Source organism: Miscanthus floridulus, chromosome 15, assembly GCF_019320115.1.
Source record: "Miscanthus floridulus cultivar M001 chromosome 15, ASM1932011v1, whole genome shotgun sequence".
Taxonomy (NCBI): domain Eukaryota; kingdom Viridiplantae; phylum Streptophyta; class Magnoliopsida; order Poales; family Poaceae; genus Miscanthus; species Miscanthus floridulus.
In genome coordinates, this window is record NC_089594.1 from 86,008,435 (window position 1) to 86,030,290 (window position 21,856).

Here is a 21,856-nt window from a genome sequence, read left to right on the forward strand (position 1 = left end):
CTTTAGGACTGTCAGAAGATGCTAGGCCTAAGGATTCATGGGAACCCAGTCACCGGGCAGTGCAGGTCAGAGGGATGGAGAGCACGAGTGGAGGCCTTCCTTAGGCGTGAGCTTGGCGAGCAAGGGGCTCGCACTTCTAGAGTTCCCATCTCATGGCTATGTACAGAGTTCGCACAGTGCCCCGAGGAGGCAGATGAGGAGACGGTTGGGTACTACTGCCGGGCGTGGATCCTACACCTTTTTGCTTGCGTTCTCTTTCTCGACGCAACGGGTGACAATGCATCCTGGATATGGATCCACTACCTCAGTGACTGGAACTAGGCGGGTCAGTACAGCTGGGGCTCTACAGTCTTGTGTTTTCTATACCGGTAGCTGTGCGAGGGGTGTCGTCGGTCTACGGCGAACCCGTCACTTGGTGGATGTGTGTACCTGTTACAGCTGTGGATGTGGGCTCGTTTTCCAGTTGGTCATCCACAGGTACTGGCTCGTCGTGAGTGGTTCCAAGGTCAGCCTCCAAGTCGCCAGCCGACGTGGGCGTACCTTTAGGACCAGGTCAGGGTTTCGCACACTGAGGATAGACCGGGCGTACATTGAGTACACGAACGAGCTAGATTCGCTGACGGCGTCTAGTGTAAGTAAATTTTATTTTCCATGCTGCCTTTAAAAGGATTAGTATACCATCTAACATCTTATTTGGACATGATGCAGGTGGAGTGGGAGCCGTATGGTGGAGAGGACGCACTTCCTTTTCAGCTGAGCAACGTATGTGGGGCCGACGACTACTTCTATAGGATGAGGTGCCCTCTAATCTGTTTCTATGCTGTCGAGTACCACCTGCCAGATAGGGTTGCACACCAATTTCGAGTGAGATAGCTTTGGCCTATGCCTCTGTTCTCGACTAGCGTTGACTTACACAAGTAAGTGTTTTGATATTTCAAATATCTCATGATGATGGTCCATTTCTTATAATATGGTGCCACGTACGTGGATTAATGTAACGATGACATACGTGTAGGTTGGATCGTCAGAGGAACAAGAAGATTTTTGACTGGGAGAGGCACCACCAAGTCCTACATTAAGGAATGGGAGGAGATGCACGACAACCTGGACGACAACAACGAGCCGCACACGAACCGTGAGTTCAGGCGGTACCAAGCTTGGTACCAGCGTTCGACAAGGTGCAAGCTCAGGCTACAGTGGACCAAAACTGACTACGCCGACATCGAGTCCTCTGACGATGAGGACACGACGTACGACCGGTCCACTCGTGCAGGAAGGCAGGTGGAGGCAGGACCGATCTTGGACAGAGTGGTAAGCCAATCGACTTATTTTGTTACGTTTAGTTACATAACAATACATTAGGCGTACTTGGACCGACATTAGGAGTTATCTATTGTAGTTATTGCAACCTTCGAGCCGTATAACCCTTATAATAAGTTACATTCTTGTACAAAAGAAAACAAAACTAAATGATATCTGTTCAAAAGTCTTATTATTGAAAACTTTGTTGCAGGGCAATACACTGAGAAGCTTAGTTGAAGAGATCGAGCGCATTCGGCCTAGAGTCAATGATGACTACATACTTGGCTTCCTAGATGTAAGATTAAAAATATTCTTTCAAACAAATCATTAATACGTTATATTCTTTCGGTTAACATAGTTTTGTACAACAGAGGCTGTCACTTCGTCTATGCCGTGCGACTGGTCGTTGTGGTTGCAGGACAAACACGATGCATGACATATACAATCCTTCCATAGGAAGAGGAGCCTTGGGTTCCTCTAGTCAAGCAGCTACAGGGGACAAGGAGGAGGACGAGGAGGCCGACGATGACGATGACATGGACAAGAGGCACGATGAGCTTGGGCCCTCTCAGCTCCATGATGCTCCATCGACTCATCCTACACCGCCTCTAGGCACTAGGCGAACGCCGTCCACGTGACCCTTACACTCTAGGCACCAGCGCTCTAGGTCACAAGGGTAGGGGCAAGAGTAGGAGACAGTGAGGGACGTGGTAGGTGTTACTATGAACTATTGTGAATTTTGTATTTACTTTTCTTTAACTATTCGAGACTGTATGGACATTGTGGACTATTTGGACTTTGCATGACATATTATGTTGATTGTGATATTCGTTGTGGTTGCATTATGCTTGTTGGATAATTAAATGTTTAGAATATATATTGATGTCTCTATTTGTAACTGTGGATGCTTCTAATACAAGACTGTATCTTGCGAATTTTTTGCGTGAACCTTTAATCATACTATACTTGTACAAAGGCACAAATGTAGTACACAGATTAACTATAAATTTATTACATTTATAATCCAGGAATATTTGTGCATATGCTGTGTACAAGAATCTAGGATTACCAAGCAACAGTGAATGAATCTATGATTTTCAGACAATAAACATAGACTTTTCAGATACACGGACAACATCGAATTATCACATCACTGATATAGACCTTTCAGATGCAAGGACAACATTCAAGGAAGCACAACTAAACTCTATCTCCACCATCCATCTTATGACTATTTGATCCAAGGGCTGAGGTGAAGAGGCACATGGATCGCTGACATGGCACATTGACAGGCCTTCATTCCTCCTCTCAACCTATAAATAACCACTCACTCCCTCTCATTCACACAAACAATAAGGAAGAAGAACACTTCTCAGCATTTGCTTTCATTGTAGTACCAATGTCTGGAGGGTCGTCCAGAGGGAGAGGAAAGGGGAAGAAAACTACCTGGGGGTGAGAGGGTCCTCTTGGTCCTGATTTCTTTGAGGAAGCTCTTTTTGAGAGGTTCCCAGTTGAGAGCAAAAGTGATTTCACCAAAGAGGCACCACTGACAGGATACGATGAAAGGAAAGAAGAGTGGCCAAAATGCATGCATGGTGAGGACTGCCTAGTGCAGATGTTCACCGAGGGAATAGATGGAGGTCGTCATTTCTTCAAATGCCCGCGAGCATGGGTAATTGCTATTACTGTTTGTTTCTTCAATATGTTTGTCTTGTATATCACTTACACGACATACTTTTTGTAGTCTTCCTTGGCCAAAGAAAACTGTGAGTTCAGTAGGTGGGTCGATCCTCGACCTATTTATCCGCATGCGGAGTACATCTACTACCTACAAGACCGTATCTTCGATCTAGAAAGGGAAGTTAACAACAGTTACAAGGACGATGAACAGGACGACAACAACAATGGTGCCGATTCACAGGAGGCACTCTGCAATGATCCATATTGCACCTGCCCTAACCACAATAAAAGGGGTCTCCCCCATCACCCCCGCCACCACCACCAACAACAACGGGAGGCTACTATGGAGAAGGTTCAACACAATTTGCTATGTGGCCACACTACTAGGATGACTTTATCTTTTTCTTGTGGAGAACCCCAGGTTGAATTACCTAATGCATTTTAGGTTTAATTACCAAAGGCATGGTTTAATTACCTAAGGCATGTTAGGTTTAGTCAAAGAAAACTATGTACCCAGGTTCGGTACATGTAGTCACATGCCATTTAATGTGTTTCGTGTGTTGATTTCTATAATATCGTATGTCGTTAACTATTTTTTGCAGCACGTGTTCAAATGGAAATAAGTCTGTATCATTAAGCGGAATATTAAGACCATTGATAATGAAAACAACCACATAATAAAAAGTTCGATACTATGTCACATTACACAACATATTAATAGTACAACTAAGTGCCGACAGTAGACAAAGGGGCAAATGCACTTCCAAATCCTCAATCTAAAATGTACTGAGTAAGCAACTCATCATCCGAGTACCAGTCCTCTACTACAACCCTATTGCTGTGGCTAGGCTCAACTGCGTTGCTCTGACCCGCCTGTCGCTTGTAGTAAGCGGCCTCCACTTCATCTGCGGCCACTGCGGCCTGAGTGAAGAACGCGTCGTCATCCTCCTCTGCCTGTAAGCCCGCCTCTGCTAGAGCGATGAGCTCGCTTAGTCTGCCAGTGTTGTCGTCAGCCTTCTATGCCTGAATGCCCGCCTCTGCTAGAGAGATGAGCTCGGTCAGTCTGCCAGTGTCGTCCTCAGCCTCCTGCACCTATATGCCTGCCTCTGCTAGAGCAATGAGCTCACTTAGTCTGCCAGTGTCGTCCTCATCCTCGTCTCCATCATCACACAGCACAATCGGTGATTGAACGGTGTGACCAGCTCGTGATCTATGGCCATCTAACTTCTTCTCCTCATACCTTGCACGAGCCACCTCTGCAGCATGTTCCCCGCTGCAACCAATCCCTTGATGTATAAAATGCAATCAGTTAGCAACTCGATAATATTACATTTAAAACCAGGCAACGAAAAAAAGGTTTTCAAGCACTCACTGGCACATAATGTAGCAACATGCTCGTTCAAGACCTACATCTCTACTCTTGTCTCCTCCCTTGCCTCATTCCTTGCCCTCTCCTCCTCTAACGTCGTCCGCCTCTCCAATCCCTATTTGTTAAGCCCAACATCGATCGGGTTACAAATACCGCGCTGTCTAGCAAACTCACGCATCTTTTTTTTGACGTTTAACGAATAGGTTGACGTAGTCAGGTCCATATTCCCTCTTCCGTGCAATTACTTGCCTCTTTTTCAGTTCATCCAAGAACTTAGCTTGACCATCATAATATTCCCAACTGTATTTCCTAGTGCTCTGTTCAAAACAAATATTATATCATATATGTATTAGGAAAACAAACAAAATACGATTTCATGTTTACCAAAAAAATAATGAACCTCATCATACTCAATCATATGGCCGCAATAATGACCTATTCCAAGCTCTGAATGGACTAGGTCATAGTTGGATTTTACACCACATTCGCACATGACAGGAGGTGCTTTGTAGATTACCCGTTCTTTCTTCTTTTCCTTAACCCTCCGTGGTTCTTCCGGCCATTGGTTCTTAGGACCATACAACCACTCCTTGAAACGATACTTCGCCATTGAATACACCTAAATAATGAGACATTAGTACATAAACACATATAGCTCAAGATTTTAACACATACACTTTGCACTTACTTCATGCTTGTTTGGACACACAGACTCCAACGTATTCTTAGGGTTTATCATAGCTCGATCTCCGTAATCGCACAGAGGAGGTTCCTCGAGTCGTCTAACTACGGCTAGGTACTTCTCCTTAGCCATCATTGCCGGAGGGTTAGGGGGGTGGAACCCACCGCTTGAAGTGCTCACATGGATGTCTCCCTCTAAACCAATCGTCGAAAAAGAGGTACCTAGGATCAAACTTGTCTGTACCATCGATCCACTGAAAGAAAAAGCACCTCTCATGGTCCTACACAACGAGATTCTAATAAAATATTAGTACCATACTTAAACAAATAAAGAAAAAGGATAGTACAAATAATTTCTTACATTAAACCGACTACATGTGTAGAAGCAACGCGCGGCTGTGTCCGGATGTTTCGATTGAAAAACATGGGCCGGGAAACCACAGTCACAGTTAGGGACAGGAAGGTCAGGAGGAACGGGGGCATCTTTGCTAGACGCGTCGGGGTATAATTCTCGAGGACGACCCCGTTTTCGCCAAAACTCCTCCCAAAACATTTCTTGCATCTAACAAATAGGATGTAATTTAACAAATATAAATAAAAACATCACAACAAAATATCAATGAGAACCATAACTACAATACAATCAATTTCGTTCTAAGAACCAAAAGCTTTTAAAATTATACCCTAAACCTAGGGTTTCTCATTTCATCCACAACAATAAACCCATAACATAACTACATGTGGCTTGGTTTGCTAGCTTTTTCCACGCCTTGAAATGAACCTACGGTTGTATAATACATATATTGAGGGATACAATGAAACCCTAAGTGATGACGATTCTTAGGTTCAAAAATCCGACTAATATGTACCGAATCGATGCGAGAAAAACAAGGAGGTGAGCGAGTATACCTTGCTCTCGAAGATCTACGGATCAAATCAAGGTTTTCAAGGTCCAATATGTCGATTCGTGAGGTAGGGTGAAGTGGCGAGAAAAAACCCGAGGAGAAATAAGAGGAATAACGCTCGGGGAAGAAGTGCAGGATGGGTTAAATGCAGGTAGCTCGGCGCCATTCAGACTGGCGCCGAGCTCGGCGCCAAGATCTACGGCGCCGACCTCGGCGCCAGTCACTCTAGCGCCAAGCCCCTGGCAGGTCATTTTCCCGTGCCCAGGACCTCGGCGTCAGTGACCGTGGCGCCGAGCTCGGCGCCAGTCACTCTGGCGCCGAGCAAAGGGTCCATTTCTGAAATTGTTTCCGCCAGAGGTCTATTTAAGAGAAACTTAAAAAAAAGATCAAATAGTAAAAAATACAGCATATATGACCCGATTTCTTCATTTCATACTCAAAGTAATGAATGAACCAGCAATGTGGGCCCACGTACTCTCCTCTCTTCTTCGCTCAAACTACCCCTTCAATTTAGACTAGCAAATACTATCCCGTACAAAGGTGGTGCAGCATCCTCTCTGCGCACCTTGATCTATCCACCATCCCTCAGCATGTCACAACATGTAGCTCTGAAGCTTTTGAGCTAGCTTTTTCTGACGTGGAAGAGAGAGAAATATGAAGAAAAAAAAACGGTCGTTAGCGAAGAACTCAGCGCTAAGCTCACACCGTTTCTCATGAAACGCAGTCTCAGCCCTCGTGGCCCACAACCATTAGCTATGGGAAATATTTTATTTTTTGTTCACACTCGTCAGCTGGCGATTTACACAGTCGGCTGATACACTTTCACTTCATTTCGACTGATTTAATAGTATTCTGTGAGAGAGAATAAACTGAAATAAACTAAAATGTGTTCGGCCGAACAGGCTGAGTGTTTTTAGAGGACACCCTCCCACTCGAATGCTTTGGTCATATAACCTCTGCCCATTGTATATTATCACTAGAGAATAGGTCACATGCCCCGTCCACGCAGCGACAAACTTTCTCCATCCCCATGAAGAATGCCTTCGGTCTTGTTTGGATGCGCTGGTATTTATCTCAATCCACATGTATTGAAGTGGATTGGAGTGTAATTGAACTAAATTCCATTCCATTTTATTCCACTCCAACACATATGAATTGAGATGGATACACGTACATTCAAACAAGACCTTCGGGGGCTAAGTTTATTTCCCCATCCCACCACCGCATGGGGGAATAAATAATCCCCGTGGGATTCCTTTCCACGCATAAATGTTAAATAGCATATCAGATCAAATGTTGCAGCCATTAAAAAGTCAGCAACACACAACATACACACTTGCTCATAGGTAGTCCAGCATGTAACAACAGAACAATACTTCCTCGATAACTATACAGATTTTGTGTTATTACAATGAAAAAATATTAAAAATAAACAAAAGTATTTGCAAAAATAGCATTTCAACTAAAAAAACTAATATTCGAGGGGAACCTTTACTAGTTTTGTTAAAAAAAGAATAGATAAAAGAAAAAGACAAGCTGCTGCATGCAAGAGGGAAGAAGAAAGAATATAGGAAGGCGCCGCCGTAGCTAATTTTAGCGTAATTAAGAGATGAGAGAAATAAGTAAGGGATATATCATAACTAATTAACTAATCATTTAATAATTAAAGAGAGACGAAGCTTTGCAGCAGCACCCGCGCGAAATGCTCTCTGCCGCAGCCGCACCACCGTACCTGTTCCGCTCTTGCTGCCTTGTTCTTCGTCGCGGAACGAATTGAAACGAAGAAGAAATTGATCTCTGATCGACGAGCAGCATATCGTGTCGTCGGGCGGCGCCATGGATTGCTCCATGACGAGCAGCATCCTGTCGGCCAACTACAACACGATCCTGTTCGAGTTCGGCGTCATCCTGGTGAGCAGCAAGGTCCTGTACGCGCTGCTCCGCAAAGTGTACCAGCCGCGCGTCTTCTCCGACCTGCTGCTCGGCATCATCCTTGCGCAGTTCCGCGTGCTCTCCCTCACCAACGCCATCAACCTCGTCTTCGGCAAGATCGGCGGCTTCGTCTTCGCGCCCTACCTCTTCGCGCTCGGCGTCGAGATGGACCCCACCACGCTGCTGGACGCCCCCACCGGCGACTCCGTCGTCGCCTACGCCGGCATCCTCTCCACCTGCGTCCTCGTCACGCTCTTCCACATGCCGCTCATGCAGGCCACCTCCGGCGTGGTCCACGAGCGGTCCCTCCGCTCCTTCCTCGGCCTGGCCGCCGTGCTCGCCAACACCGCCTCCCCCGTCCTCACCCGCCTCACCACCGACCTCAAGATCGCCAAGACCGCCGTGGGCCGCCTCGCCGTGGGCGCCGGCCTCGCCTCCGACATGCTCACCACCATGCTCATCGCCGTCGGCAGCATGATCTGGCGCGACACGGGCGTGGACGGCCGCGAGTCCGACGACTCCCCGATCGTGCAGCCGGTGCTCACGGCCGCCGTCCTCGTCGTCGTCATCGTGTCCGCCTTCGTGTCCAGGGCCATGGCCGAGTGGGTGGGCGCGCGCAACCCGGAGGGCCGCCGCATGCGGGGCTTCGACCTCTCCCTCGTGGCGCTCGCCGCAGCCGCGCTCTGCTGGCTCAGCTCCGCGCTGCGCCTGAACGTGAACATGGCGGCGTTCCTGGTGGGGCTGGCGTTCCCCAGCGAGGGCCGGGTGTCCAGGCTGCTGGTGAGCAAGACCAACTTCGTGCTCAGCTCCTTCGTGCTGCCGCTCTACGTCGCCCACGTCTGCCTGTCGCTGCGCCAGACCACGGACGACATCGAGGTGGCGGGGCTCACGCGGGACGACGGCTTCCGGGCCTACGTCATGGAGCTGCCGTTCCCGTGGTGGAAGGTCTTCTTCGTCACCGTCATGGGGACGCTCGGGAAGCTCACCGGGTGCGCGGCGGCGGGACTCCTCCGAGGTCTGGGGATGCTGGAGGCGCTGGCGCTGGGGATGCTGCTCAACGTGAAGGGGTACTTCCACCTCTACTGCGCCCAGGCGGCGTTCGACGCCGGCATCATCACGGACAAGTCGTTCATGGCCATCATCTTCATGGTGGCGCTCAACGTGGCGGTGACGCCCATGGTCGGGATGGGCATCGCGTCGTGGGCGCGGCGGAGCGTGCAGTGGCGGCTCATGGGGCTGCAGCACCACGACCCGTCCACGGAGCTGCGCCTCGTGGTGGGGCTGCACGGCCCGCAGGACGTGCCGACGCTGTCCTACATCATGGAGGCGCTGCGGTGGGGCGGCGGCGCGGGAGGAGGCGGCGAGCTCGCCGTGTACGCCGTGGACATGGTGCAGATGACGGACCAGACGGCGGCGGCCATCGTGAAGGGCGGCGGATTCGACGGCGTGACCGTGGTGGACGAGGAGGTGTCGGAGATGCGGAAGCTCATCGGCGAGGCGCTGGACGCGTACCAGGCGGAGTGCGGCGGCGGCGCCAAGGTGAAGGTGCGGCGGCTGCTGGCTCTGTCGTCGTTTCCGGACATGCACAGCGACATGTGCATCTGCGCGGAGGACGCGATGGCGGCGCTGGTGCTGCTCCCGTTCCACAAGGCGCAGCGGGCGGACGGCAGCATGGAGCCGGGCCACCATGGCTTCCGGGTGGTCAACCAGAAGGTGCTGCAGCTGGCGCCGTGCTCGGTGGGGGTGGTGGTGGACCGAGGCCTCGGTGGGAAGCATGCATCCGTCGTCAGCACCAGCTCCCAGACACAGCAGACCCAGACGGCGGCCGTGGTGGTTGTGTTCATCGGCGGCGCGGACGACCGCGAGGCCCTGACGCTGGCGTCCCTGATGTCGAAGCACCCGGGCGTGCGTCTGACGGCGCTGCGCGTGGTGCAGAACGCGACGGCGCAGGCGCGCGCCAGGGCCCGGACGAGCCTGTTCGAGAGCAAGGGCAGCCGGCCCGGCGGCGGCAGCGGCGGCGGCATGATGGGCGCCCCGGCGTCGTCGGCGCTGGGGCAGGAGGAGGCGCAGATGCAGGTAGACGACAAGTTCTTCGCGGAGTTCTACCGGAAGCACGTGGCCGGGAGCAAGCAGCTGGGCGCCGCCGTGGCCGCCATCGGGTACCTGGAGAAGCACGTGGCGGACGGGGCGGAGCTGGTGGCGGTGCTCCGGGGCATGCAGGCGGACTACCGGCTCTTCATCGTGGGGCGCGGCAGGGACCGCAGCTCGGTGCTGACGGAGGGGCTGGACGAGTGGGCCGAGTGCCTGGAGCTGGGCCCCGTCGGCGACATCCTCGCGTCCTCCGACTTCTCCACCACCGCCTCCGTGCTCATCGTGCAGCAGTACGACGCCAAGAAGCACTACAAGGTCATCGACGAGGAGTTCATGCCCTTGTAGATACACATACAACGTGTCGATCGTGAATGGAATTTAGGACATATACGTACAGTATTGTCGGACACAAGTGATCTCTGGAGTCTAGCCACAAAAATGGGTGTGGACCCACAATCTTTTTCCCTTACCGAGTGCCCGAGTCAAACGGAGCAACACGTATACGCACCAAAAGACCAAAACGCCGTGATCGGAAAATAAAAAATAATCACGGAATATGTCACGCCAGATGCTAATTGCTAACACGTGTACTCATAGTTGGTTATGGCATCGATGGTAGATCCAGTTTGTTACCGGTGGCGGTGGTCAGTTTTAATAATTCCTGTCGTTGGGTTTACTTGTCCTCGTTTTTGGAACGGCGGCGCCTAGCGCCGGATGATCGGGTGCTAGGACAGCGCCCGGACACAGCTTAGAGCAAGTATAATAGCAGGTTGTAAGTCGAATAAATGCTGAGGTGGAGGAGAGAGGAGAGGAGAGAGAGGAGAAGCGGGCTGTAAGCTTACAGCCGGCTTGGGCACAAGAACCAAGAAAGTCTGCGAGAGAGACAAGTGGGCCATGTATTAACTGTAAAGAGCTAACTATTATATGAGTGGGCTGAGAGAAGGCTGCAAGGAACCTTACAGCCGGCTGTATTATTAGCCTTGCTCTTAGAAACAGCGTCCGCATCCTATCTGCACAAACTGTCAGAAAACAGCGCTCCCGCATCCCCATCATGACTTATCTCCTCCGCGCCATACAGTGCCATGCCCTCTCTGTAGGCCCTGGCTGCGCTGCGCGCGTTGTGCTCCACATCCCCTACGGCACTACCTTTTCACGTACCTGGACGGCTGCTCCTTTGTCGAGGTCCGCACCAAGTCCCGTGGTGGCTCCGTCCACTGGCTACATGCGCCATTGCAATATGTGCAAGACCATATCTATTTTTGTAACGTCCAGTGAAACACTTGCAGCATACGTCCAAAATATTTGTAATATACACTGCAACATACATCTCACACCTGAAACACTTGAAACATACAATTGAACACATGTATAGCCATAGCAACAAATGCAGCACCCACTAGTTTGTAACACAACATACGTCTCAAACACGTCAACCACTTGAAACATGCGCTTGCAACATGCGTATGTATATAGCCATTGCAACATATGCAACATCTAGATGAAAGCTCTTGAAACATACGTCTAAAACACCTGAAACACTTGAAACATATGCTTTCAGCGCGAACATGTACTTGTTGCTTGGACGAATGGAGGCTTGTCAGCATGCAGAGCTCGACATCGGCGCAAACCTTGATGCCGCGGAGTGGCGCGGAGGTCGCTAGTACGAAGCTCATCGGCGACACGGAGGCATGGAGCTCGCCGGCAACATGGAAACGGTTGGGTGGGCACGACGGAGAACGGAAGCTCGGTGCAGAGGGAGGAAGGCAGGCTGCAACGCTCGGGTGCAGTGGAGGATGGTGGCCGGTGGGCGGTCCAGCGCGCGCGGGTGGCGGTGCGCGGACCTTGGTAAGAGAGTTGGTTCCGTTCGTAAACAAGGGCTGAAAGCAGGGAGAAAAAGCAAGCACAATGGAGCGCACTTGTTGGGTCGTTTGGATCAGCATCATAGCCCACCAGCAGAAGCGTTTGGCCAAACGGACGCCCTCACCAGAGCATTTGCGTTTCAACGGTAGCGGTTTTGACCATGTGGTTTCTTAACATATTGTTACATATACATGGTTTTTTCGATCACGCATGATGCATGCATGTAATAATGTAATTAGATAATATTACAAGCATGTAAATTCCTTTCTGTAGGAAAAAAAACAATGGCCAAAGTGTCTTAAACTGAAGTTCAAATTACGTAAAATTCCTTCCAACGGTCTAACCGTCTTAAATTTAACTAGATTTATTGAAAATAATATCAATATTTGTATCTTCAAATAGATTTAATATGATAAAAAAGTACTATATGATTAATTTAGTGATACTTATTATGCATCATAAATATTAGTATATTTTGGAATTAGTTGACTCTTGTTTTAATGATGGAGGGAGTATCGGCAGTAGGTCAGGCCAGTCCAGTTCATTGTGGCCCATACTGAGAGTCTAACCAGTATTTGTTGTTGGACTAGGCTGGGGCAAGGTAGTTATTTCCAGTGGAAGAAGCCCACATACTGAGCAGTTAGCAGAGGGAAAGCAAGGATGAAATGGTATGTTGTCTATATATCTGAGTTGGTATTGTTAGGTTAATCTCCAATCTAAGAGGATCGGAGAGAATTAAAAGAGCAAATGCCCTCCATCTCTTTTATCCCCTTTCAATTTCCACAAAACCCAACAAAGCCTTAAGAGGAGTTCATATGCGAGTCTAGATATATTTAGTATTGAACATATATCCATATTGATAAGGCCATGGTAGCTTGCAGGATTATTGCTATATTTTGTGGTTTGCTGGCATTAATTTTTATGGTTTTAGCACTCATATTCTGTATCATTAGAAAGATATACGAGTCTAGTTTCCAACGCAACAAATGGTTGCGCGAGAATGAAAGAAGACACTTCAATTTCTCCACCAAGATGATCTTCCACTTGCTTTTATTTATGCTCATGTTCACACCCAACTAGGAGGGACATTTCTAGTATAAATAAACCATGTAGTCCATCATTTGAAAAGAGTTGATATTGATATGATGTGAGAATTGAGCATGGCTCTCGTAGAGTAATCACCGGTGCTAGTTGATCTTGTCGAGTGATCTCCGAGTGATTCTAGTTTTATCCTGACCATCACCACACACCCTTCCACGAGTAGATCCTTATCACATATCTATAATCCAATAGTCAAATCATATATATCTTATACAGCCGATGTAGCTACTCCCTCTATCCTATAGTATAGTGTGTTTTATAAACTTTAGGATAGATTAATAGAGAATACAAGAAATGTATGTGCCCTCACTTTATTTTCTAATCAGACGCTATCAACAACATGATTATTAGTGATTGGTTGATTAAAGGAAAAATGTTTAATGCAAAATGATTTTTAATCTCTAGAATCGTTTATATAGAGTACAATAATAATTTTAAATACTTGAATGCGCTGTGGTAGGGAAGGGAAGAAAGCGGCCAGCACGAGACGAGACGAGCGTCTTATCCGTGGCCGTGGGTAGGCGTGGCATAACCAGGGCAAGAAAGCCAGGACAGGAAAGCACACGGCTCCTTCCCTTCCCAATTCCAACGCGGGCAGCGGGCAGGGCAGCGGTTTTTCTTTTTCTTTTCTTTTCATTCCCCCATCCCCTCCTTCCTCTTCCCCTCTCTCTTCGGTTCTTCCCCTTCCCCTTCCCCTTCCCCTCCCGTCCAGCGGCGCCCAGGCCGCCGCTAATCCCATCGCCCGCCGGGATCGACCCGTTGATTGGCCTGCGCCTGCGATCGATCGATTGGATTGCAGGTGTGTGCTACAGATAGGGGTACGGGTAGGGCGGCCGCCGTCGAGATCCACCGATCGAATTGGTTTGTTGGTACAGGGCATCCATCGGATCGGGGGTCCATGGGTCGGCTGTTGCTGGTGAGCCTCCCGGCGACGGGCGCCATCATCTACCGCTGCAAGCACTGCGACACCCACCTCGCCTACGACACCGACATCGTCGCAAGGGTAAGGGTGTTGGTTGCTTCTGTTTTATTTATTTATTTAGTATTTATTTATTGTTTCTTCTCCCCTGTCCCTTGCATCCATTTGATTGGCATTCTTCTGTTGGATTGGATTGGATGCATCGCATCAGACGTTCCGGTGCAAGAACGGCAAGGCCTACCTCTTCAACAGGATGTAACTTTTGCATTCTTTTTCCCCCCTCCCTATTAGAGATATATATGTACACAAACATAACATAACATACTTGTATATATATAAATATGTATATGCAGCGTGAATGTGAATGTTGGTAGCAAGGACGACCGGATGATGACGACGGGGCTGCACACCGTCTGCGACATCTTCTGCGTCGCCTGCGGAGCCATCCTCGGCTGGAAGTACCTCGTCGCCTTCGACAAGGGCCAGAGGTACAAGGAAGGCAAGTTCATCCTCGACAGGTCCACCGCCCTCGCCGCTCGTGATGCTGCTGCTGCTGCTCATGCTCATGCTGACCGTGGCCACAACCACCACGCTCGCGTAACAAGCTCTGCTGACGACGACGATCCCAGCGATGACGAAGATGACCAGCACATGTGAATGAGTGTCATCAGCACTGCATTCACTATGGACTGGACTGGCTCATCATCTCATCCATGCTTCCATTCCAATCCCTTCTTGCTGTCTGTAAATACTCTCCCCTCCACTCCACTAGTTGTTTTACTAGTATTTCGCAGTAGCTGCTAGTAGCACCTAAATCCATTTATCTATCTATCAGACATTCAGACTATGATATGATCAGCAATCCATTTATCTAGTTGTCTGTAAATATGATCAGATGCAGCGACAGTAATAAACAAATCTTCTTTACCTGCTTCAATGCTTTGCTTCATCCGTATATGCGCATTGGGTTTCAGAGTATCAATCCTTCATTCTTTCTACGTATACTGCACTGCTGACTTTGATTCCTGGGGTCTCCTGTAATCCTCTTGTGTCGACAGTTCACACATGGCGTGCTCTGCTCTGCTCTGTTCTGTTGCCACACGACTCTGCTCGGCTACTATGTCTCCCTCTGCTCCGTCTAAGACAAGCATTTCACGTTCTGCATTACAGCTCGTCTTACTTTTCGAGATATATACTTCGTCCATTCTAAATTATAAATCATTTTGAATTTTAAATACATTGATTTTTTTGGAACAAATACATTGCATTTTTATGCATCTAGCCATAATATGACCCTGTTTGAGTACGCTAATGATCAAATTATGGGTCCCCAGCTGCAAGAATCACCAATAATCACGTCAACTGTCCGCGGGACCCGGTCTGCAACTATTTGGTACCAATGATACTTATTTGATACCATTAAATGTTATAATTTACTGTATAAATATAAATTTGACGCTTTGATTCTAAAAAAACAATTATAATTTAGGATGGAGGGAGTATTATCTTAAAAAAAAAGGAAACCAAAGTCAATTTAAGAAGCAAATGGTGAAAACCGCTGCATCTTGAGGGTTAGGGAAAACGTCGAGACGAGAATAATGGCAACATTCGGCTTACCCCATATTCGGCTTGTTCGGCTTCTTTTTTGAGCCGGAACAATATTTTTCTCTCACAACAATTTAGCCAGAACAATGTTTTTCAGACAATTTGAGTCAAAATTCTGCCAGCCAAACGGGGGCCATTGGATTGACGTTGCGTACAAGAAAATAAGTCCTTTAACCTAACTGTTTATGTATAAATTAGTAAATCAATTGGCCAGTCTAGCCATGCCGGTTGTGTTGGGGGCGGCCCTACAGCGCCAAATTTAGTATTTTGTTTGTTGATTTGATCGGCTAGATGTAGGTACGTACATAGGGCAGCTCACGAGACAGTGGCTTCCAATTCACTAGGGCCTCTTTCATTTTGTGTACGCTAATGCTACCATTAAGACGTCTAGAATGGCGGATGTCTCGCTCCACTCAAAGCCGCATACGACGCTCATCTAAAAAAAAATCAAATCTCCAAGGAAGCTCGTCTCCCGTACTCCGCGCTCGTGCATTGCGGCTTCATGGCGCCGTGCGGCCGTCCGACCGTCCCAATCCGTCACGCTTCCGCCTCCATCCCGCGCCACCGCCACCGTCCCCCGCGGCGCCCCCAATCCCCGCGGCACCTCCGTCTCCCTCGGAGAGGAGGAATCCTTCGCGTGAGGTACGCTGCCAGCCACGCCCACCGACTGCAACTGCTGCCGGACCCGGTCGTCGGTGCCTCGCCCTTCACCTCCAAGCTCCATGCGCGTGCTTGGCGAGTGCAGTGGCGCCTCCCCCCCCCCCCCCCCCCCCCCCCCCGCCCGCGCCGCCGTGCTCCGTCCTTCGCCGCGCCTAGGCCATGCGACCAGGAGAGGGGGCGTTGTTGGCCAGGCCCAGGCCAGGCGCATGCGCAACTGGCCGCTACCAGGCCGCGCCACCATCCTCGGCTATTAGCTGGCCAGCGCCCCCCCCCCCCCCCCCCCCCCCCGCTCTGCGCTGCGTCGTATGGAAGAAGGGTGAAAAACACATATTGCAAGCGTCTGTTTAAGTGTTTCAAATGTTTTAGAGGTATGTTGCAAGTGTTTCATACGGATGTTGCAAAAGCATATCAAGATGTTGCATATGTTGCAATGGTTGTACACGTTTGTTGCAAGCTCCTGTTCTCAATGTTTTATTTGTTTTTTCCGTCTTATGTTGCAAGAGTATTTATCTGAATGTTGCATATGTTTTCACACATGATGCAAGTATTTTTATCTGGATGTTGCGTATGTTTACAATGGTTTTAAGTGTCTTTCAGGTGATTTTGCAAGTGTTTTAGATGCATATTTCATATGTTTTATTTGTTTTTGAACGTACGTTACAGTTGTTGCATCTGAATGTTCTAGAACTAGATCCAGCAGGTGCAGCGGCGCGGACGTTCAGACGGGACCAGCGTCCGAATGTCCAAGCTCAGGCCACGCCCTTTTGTTTAACTTCTCAAATTAACATGCATCGTACTCGTGTCCTAGTAGCTAAATAATAAATGCATACTGAATAGATAGATACGAGAAAAAGTTATTTCGCAAAGGCGTTCACTCGTGACCTCATGAGAGAAATCAATCAATCAGTTTTGCATTAAATAGTTGTATAAATTTGATAGATATTATATCGTTACTTGGTATTTACCAACCAATCATTATTAATCATATTAATTATAACGTTTGGTTACAAAACAAATAGCGTGTTCGCTGGTTGGTGCTGGTGCTGGTTTGGGCTGACTGGTGCTGGTTTTTTTTTAAGAGAAAAACACTGTTGGCTGATTGAAGAAGTTTGGCTGAAACCAACAAACGAACACGGTGAAAGTGAGGACACGTACGTTTTTATTTTCTCTTAATCTGCCTTAAAATTCTTTGCATAAACTATATCACAGGATAAATTCAAGGAGTACCGTAACAAAGGACTCCCTCCGTCCAATGAAACAGAAATCTCGTTTTCTAAGAAGTTAAAGGATTCCAAATCTGATTACTAAATATTTATACAATAATACTATTAATTAATAGTATATGATTTATATTGATGCTATACTTTCTATAAATATAAATCTAGCTAGTTAAATTTGGAACTACTGGACTTTTCAGCGAGCAAGACTCTTCTTTCTTCGGCAGAGGAAGAAGTAGCACGTTGTCCCGGCTTCGGCTTGTGCTTGTCCGTCCGTCGGTCCTTCTAGACGCTACCGACCATACCATGTACATACTGCATGGCTGCCAAATTGAACCTTATCGCCTTATCGGGACAGGGACGACCGACGCGCTGGCTGACGGAGTGAGTGAGAGCATGCAGTTGGGCTCCATGGGCATGCGCCACGCAGAGCGCCTCCGGACCCTGCCACGTCGGCGCTGACCGACACGTGCCCGCTCGGCCGGCCGGCCGGAGACCGGAGTACTACTAGTTGCTTTTACTTGTACGGAGTACTATATATAGCACTCGATCGCATGCCGGCCCGACGAGCTCGTAGGAATATCGATCGAAACCTCTAGCACTCTAGCAGTAGTGTAGTGTGACGGTCGTCGTCGCCGTCGTCGTCGATCAGACGATCATCAGCAGACAGCAGCTAGCGATACATACATGGCGGCAACGGTTGCGCGGCAGCCGGCGGCGGCGAGCATGATGGCGCGGGTGGACCGGCTGGACCTGCTGCTGGGCTACCTGGAGGACATGCACCGCAACGGCAACGGCAACGCTAGTCCTCCTAGTGCTACCACCGCATCGTCGCCCTCCACCCCTGCCGCCACCGGCGGCCATCGCGGGCTCGTCATCATCAGTAGTGACGACGACGACTCCGCCGCCGCCAGCACGCCGCGGGGGAGCAAGACCTGGCGCCGCCCGCGGCCGGCCAAGGAGGTGCTGGAGGAGGCGCAGGCCAAGGGAAGCCTCATCGACCGCGTAGCCTTCCTCGAACACCGTGTGCTCAAGGTCGTTGGATTTTGTCCTCTCTTTTTTCATTCATCATCATGCAGTCGTCGTCTTCAATTCATCCCATCTGTATCTATCGCAGCTACTTCATATATATGCATGTGCTTCCTTGCTTGTTGCAGATGGAGGAGGACATGGAGATCACACCAGCAGACGAGGACAAGGCTAGCCACCAGGCGAGAGCATATGGCCACGACACCAGGAAGGAGAAGGTGCACGATCCAAGCAGCAGGAAGAAGAAGGGGCTCAAGAGCTTGGTCAAGTCCTGCGTCAGAGGCAACCTCAAGACCAAGGACTAGCTACTTAGGCGTTTGGTATATCTGTATGTACGTGTGTGTATATATAGCAGGACGTACGTGCGTGCGTGCTGTATGTGACCTTCAAGGACAACCAAGTTTATTTACGACTTTTATTTCTCTTTCTTCTTTGTCCTGCACAAATTGCAGAGCGAGATTTGCTTCTTGGCAGAAACGAGACACCGGCCGGGCCAAACTCAAACTCAGAATTTTTGCTTCATTTTTTTTTCTAAAAAATAGGAAGGTCAAACATATCTTTAAAACCGCTTTCTCGAGACGCCACAACTAATATTAGCTGCTATTAGCTATCTAGTTGGGTCGGTAGATTTTGTTTAGGTCAATGAGTTAATTATTAGCACTTGACTATTAACCTCTTGATGCCATAATCACTTGAAGAGCTAGTATATTTGGAACCATACACATTATTGTTCATCATACGATTATTTCTTCAACAAGAAAATAACTACCACCCTATAAATATTAGGAAAACTAAAATGAAAAAAAAATCATTTTTTAAGAAAGATTGTTACCAACAAACAAGTGCTTGGTGCCAGGTTCTTGACCAGGCTTTGCATTAAAAGCTGTATTGGCTATGTTTGCTGGTTTAGTTTCTATTTTTTTTTTCTCGATTGTGCCATGAGATATGTTTTTCATTAAGAGGAAGTTAGTTTCTAAAAACTGCAACCAAGATGCGCCCACAAGGACTGAGCGACGTCGTTACAGGAGAAGACAAGGTGGCTAGCGTCCTCCGCTGCTCTCCCCACAGTTTTTGTAGAAGCTCTGTTTAGCTGGGGCGAGATTGTCATCACCTTCAAAACATCAGTGTCTCGTGTCTGAGCAGGAGGTTAAGGTTGGGTTCTAGCATCATCTGCAGGGCGCCCAGCTCCTTGTGCTGCTGCAGCGAGACGCCGCACCAACATTTGCAAGCCCCACCTTCACAGACCTCTTTCACAGTTACCTCTCTTCTCGTCGTGTGGCTGGTACAGGGTATCATCGGGTACTATAGGGATAGGAGAGACTTCCTCTCGTTAGAGCATCTCTAAGAGATTAGCTAAATCATTTTGCAAAGCTAAATAGCTAGTATTAGGAAAAAAAATCATCTCCAAGAGACTAGGTAAATGACACTCTAAAATTAGTAGTTATGTATTCCAAAACATTCACTCTCTATTCTTGGATAGCCTCGCTGTTAGGATCGTGGGTGTACCTTTGTATGTAACTGTAGATCCGTAGTAAAGCTCCTTTGCCCTTCGGAGCTTCACCGCAGCGACGTGGACGCCGGTGCCGTGCTGTAGTAGGCGTCCTGCGCGATGAAGATGAAGTCCAGTGGCGCTGCAGTAGCGACGGTAAGGTTGATGGGCTTCCCGTCGCTGGCAGCACTACTTTGATCGGTTTAGGTTTACTGTGGGTGGGATGGCGGCGGCTCCGTTGAACCTCGTAACCCGAGCTCTGATCCCCACCTTACCTTTTATATGTGCTGTGCAGTGCCGGTCCTAAGATTTTGAGGGCCCTCTGACGAACTTGTCGCGACGATCCCTCTCGATAAATGTTTCTTAGGTAACATTCTAAAATTCTAACACCTGACCTAAACTACAAGAAAAACATAACTATATGAGTACAAAGTACTAGACAAAAATTGAACAAGGAAAAAAACCCTAGGGCATAGACAATTTGGATATGAACTTATTCAGAACCAAGATTCACAAATCACAAAAAGGGCAGAAGGCAATAACCAAGATCAGATGTCGTCGTCTTTGTCGAGCCCTGCTTCAGCTGCCTGGTCGCCGTCGTCGTCTGGCTTCTGGAAGACTGGAACTCGAGCATCGGTGTCTCGGTGATCTGCGCTGGTGATCGCGTGGTGAACTGGTGATCGACGCTGTGTCTCTCGCAGTCTCCCGTCTCGCCAGAAGTCCGGAAGTCGCGACTCGCGATCGCTATGTGCGCGTGTGTGGGTGTTGGCGGCTCGGCTCCTTGCCTCCCGGAAAGAAAGAGGCCGACGACTCTTTTTGCTGATGGGCCGCTGCATTTTCTCATTAATCTTAAATTCTAATGGACTATAGCTAAAGGGTATGGAGTATTTTATACTTGGGCTTGGGCCCCCATCCCGCGAGGGCCCTCGGCCGTCGCACCTCCTGCCCACCCCTTAGGGCCGGCACTGGTGCTGTACGACAGGGGCCCACCAACCGTATTAGGGTTGGGCTTCCCCGATCAGGGAGCAGAGACAAGGGTTGGGCCTATTGGTGGAGATTAACTAACATTCTCCCCTTTGATCTCACTACCATCTTTCAATTTCATTTACTTTTGTTCATTCCATTACAGATTAGCGCATAGAGCATGTCTCATCGTCACGGTCCAATACCGATAGACTTAACAGCTACAACACACTACTCTGTTTTGAAATAGATAATTATCTTTGGGACTTCTTTTATCTAGGAATTTTAGGCTTTCCCTTAAACCCATGCTAGCTACATGTTCTCTAAACACCATGTTCTCTGAACACGTTGGGTGATAAGCCTTTTGTAAGCGGATCCGCGAACATCTTTTCTGTACTTATATGCTCAAGACTTATGACTTGACCCCGGACTTTATCTTTCACAACATAATACTTTATGTCAATGTGTTTGGTAGCACCACTTGACTTATGTTGTGAGCATACTGTACTGCCGAATTATTATCGTAGTATAACTTAAGTGGTCTATAGATATCGCCACCTTCAAACCGGGTATGAACTTCTTTAGTCAGTTCACCTGTCCGTTGCCTCATAACACGCTACAAACTATCATACATTGTGGATGATATAGTGACGGCTTGCTTTGAGCTTTTCCATGAAATAGCTCCCCTTTTTGCGAGAGTGAATTCATATCCTTTCTTAATTTTCTATCATCTCTCGCATAATCAGAATCTGAATATCCCACTATGTGGAGTGAATCAGATCTTCTATATGTCATCATGAGGCCTTTCGTTCCTCGCAAATAACGCAAGACTTTCTTTATCAATTTCAGTGTTCTATTTCAGAATTGCTCTAGAATCTGTCAAGTAAAACCCGGTAACAAATGCCAAGTCAGGACGCGTACATACTTGAGCATGTTGCAAGCTTCCGATAGCTGAAGCATATGGAACCACTTTCATTTGATTGAGCTCATATTGGTTCCTAGGGCATTGAAAATTCCCATATCTGTCGCCCTTAACTATAGGAGCAGGCGAGG

At 48.4% G+C, this 21,856-nt stretch overlaps 4 protein-coding genes across 6 annotated transcripts; all 4 read left to right on the plus strand.

Annotated features, from left to right (window-relative positions):
• Positions 1-449: 449 nt before the first annotated feature.
• On the plus strand, positions 450-2,045 carry LOC136506668 (uncharacterized). 2 transcript variants are annotated; one of them, XM_066501560.1, is made up of 5 exons: positions 450-631; positions 709-917; positions 1,016-1,311; positions 1,514-1,597; positions 1,674-2,045. In XM_066501560.1, exons 3-5 carry the CDS (start codon positions 1,093-1,095, stop codon positions 1,938-1,940), a joined length of 570 nt encoding a protein of 189 aa, XP_066357657.1. In that variant the 5' UTR covers positions 450-631; positions 709-917; positions 1,016-1,092; the 3' UTR covers positions 1,941-2,045. The 2 variants fall into 2 exon arrangements, with proteins under 2 accessions (XP_066357657.1, XP_066357658.1); XM_066501561.1 differs by having other exon boundaries at positions 450-917.
• Positions 2,046-7,730: 5,685 nt separating this feature from the next.
• On the plus strand, positions 7,731-10,418 carry LOC136509262 (cation/H(+) antiporter 28-like). The gene has a single exon (XM_066504078.1). The coding sequence runs from the start codon at positions 7,774-7,776 to the stop codon at positions 10,303-10,305; it is 2,532 nt and encodes an 843-aa protein (XP_066360175.1). The 5' UTR covers positions 7,731-7,773; the 3' UTR covers positions 10,306-10,418.
• A 3,092-nt stretch (positions 10,419-13,510) lies between these two features.
• LOC136508269 (protein yippee-like At3g55890) lies at positions 13,511-14,777 on the plus strand. Of its 2 annotated transcripts, XM_066502922.1 has the most exons (4): positions 13,511-13,720; positions 13,797-13,924; positions 14,052-14,095; positions 14,194-14,777. In XM_066502922.1, exons 2-4 carry the CDS (start codon positions 13,820-13,822, stop codon positions 14,495-14,497), a joined length of 453 nt encoding a protein of 150 aa, XP_066359019.1. In that variant the 5' UTR covers positions 13,511-13,720; positions 13,797-13,819; the 3' UTR covers positions 14,498-14,777. The 2 variants fall into 2 exon arrangements, with proteins under 2 accessions (XP_066359019.1, XP_066359018.1); XM_066502921.1 differs by having other exon boundaries at positions 13,515-13,924.
• A 3,143-nt stretch (positions 14,778-17,920) lies between these two features.
• On the plus strand, positions 17,921-18,741 carry LOC136506592 (uncharacterized). Its single transcript, XM_066501507.1, has 2 exons — positions 17,921-18,357; positions 18,480-18,741. Exons 1-2 carry the CDS (start codon positions 18,010-18,012, stop codon positions 18,654-18,656), a joined length of 525 nt encoding a protein of 174 aa, XP_066357604.1. The 5' UTR covers positions 17,921-18,009; the 3' UTR covers positions 18,657-18,741.
• The last annotated feature ends 3,115 nt before the right edge of the window (positions 18,742-21,856 follow it).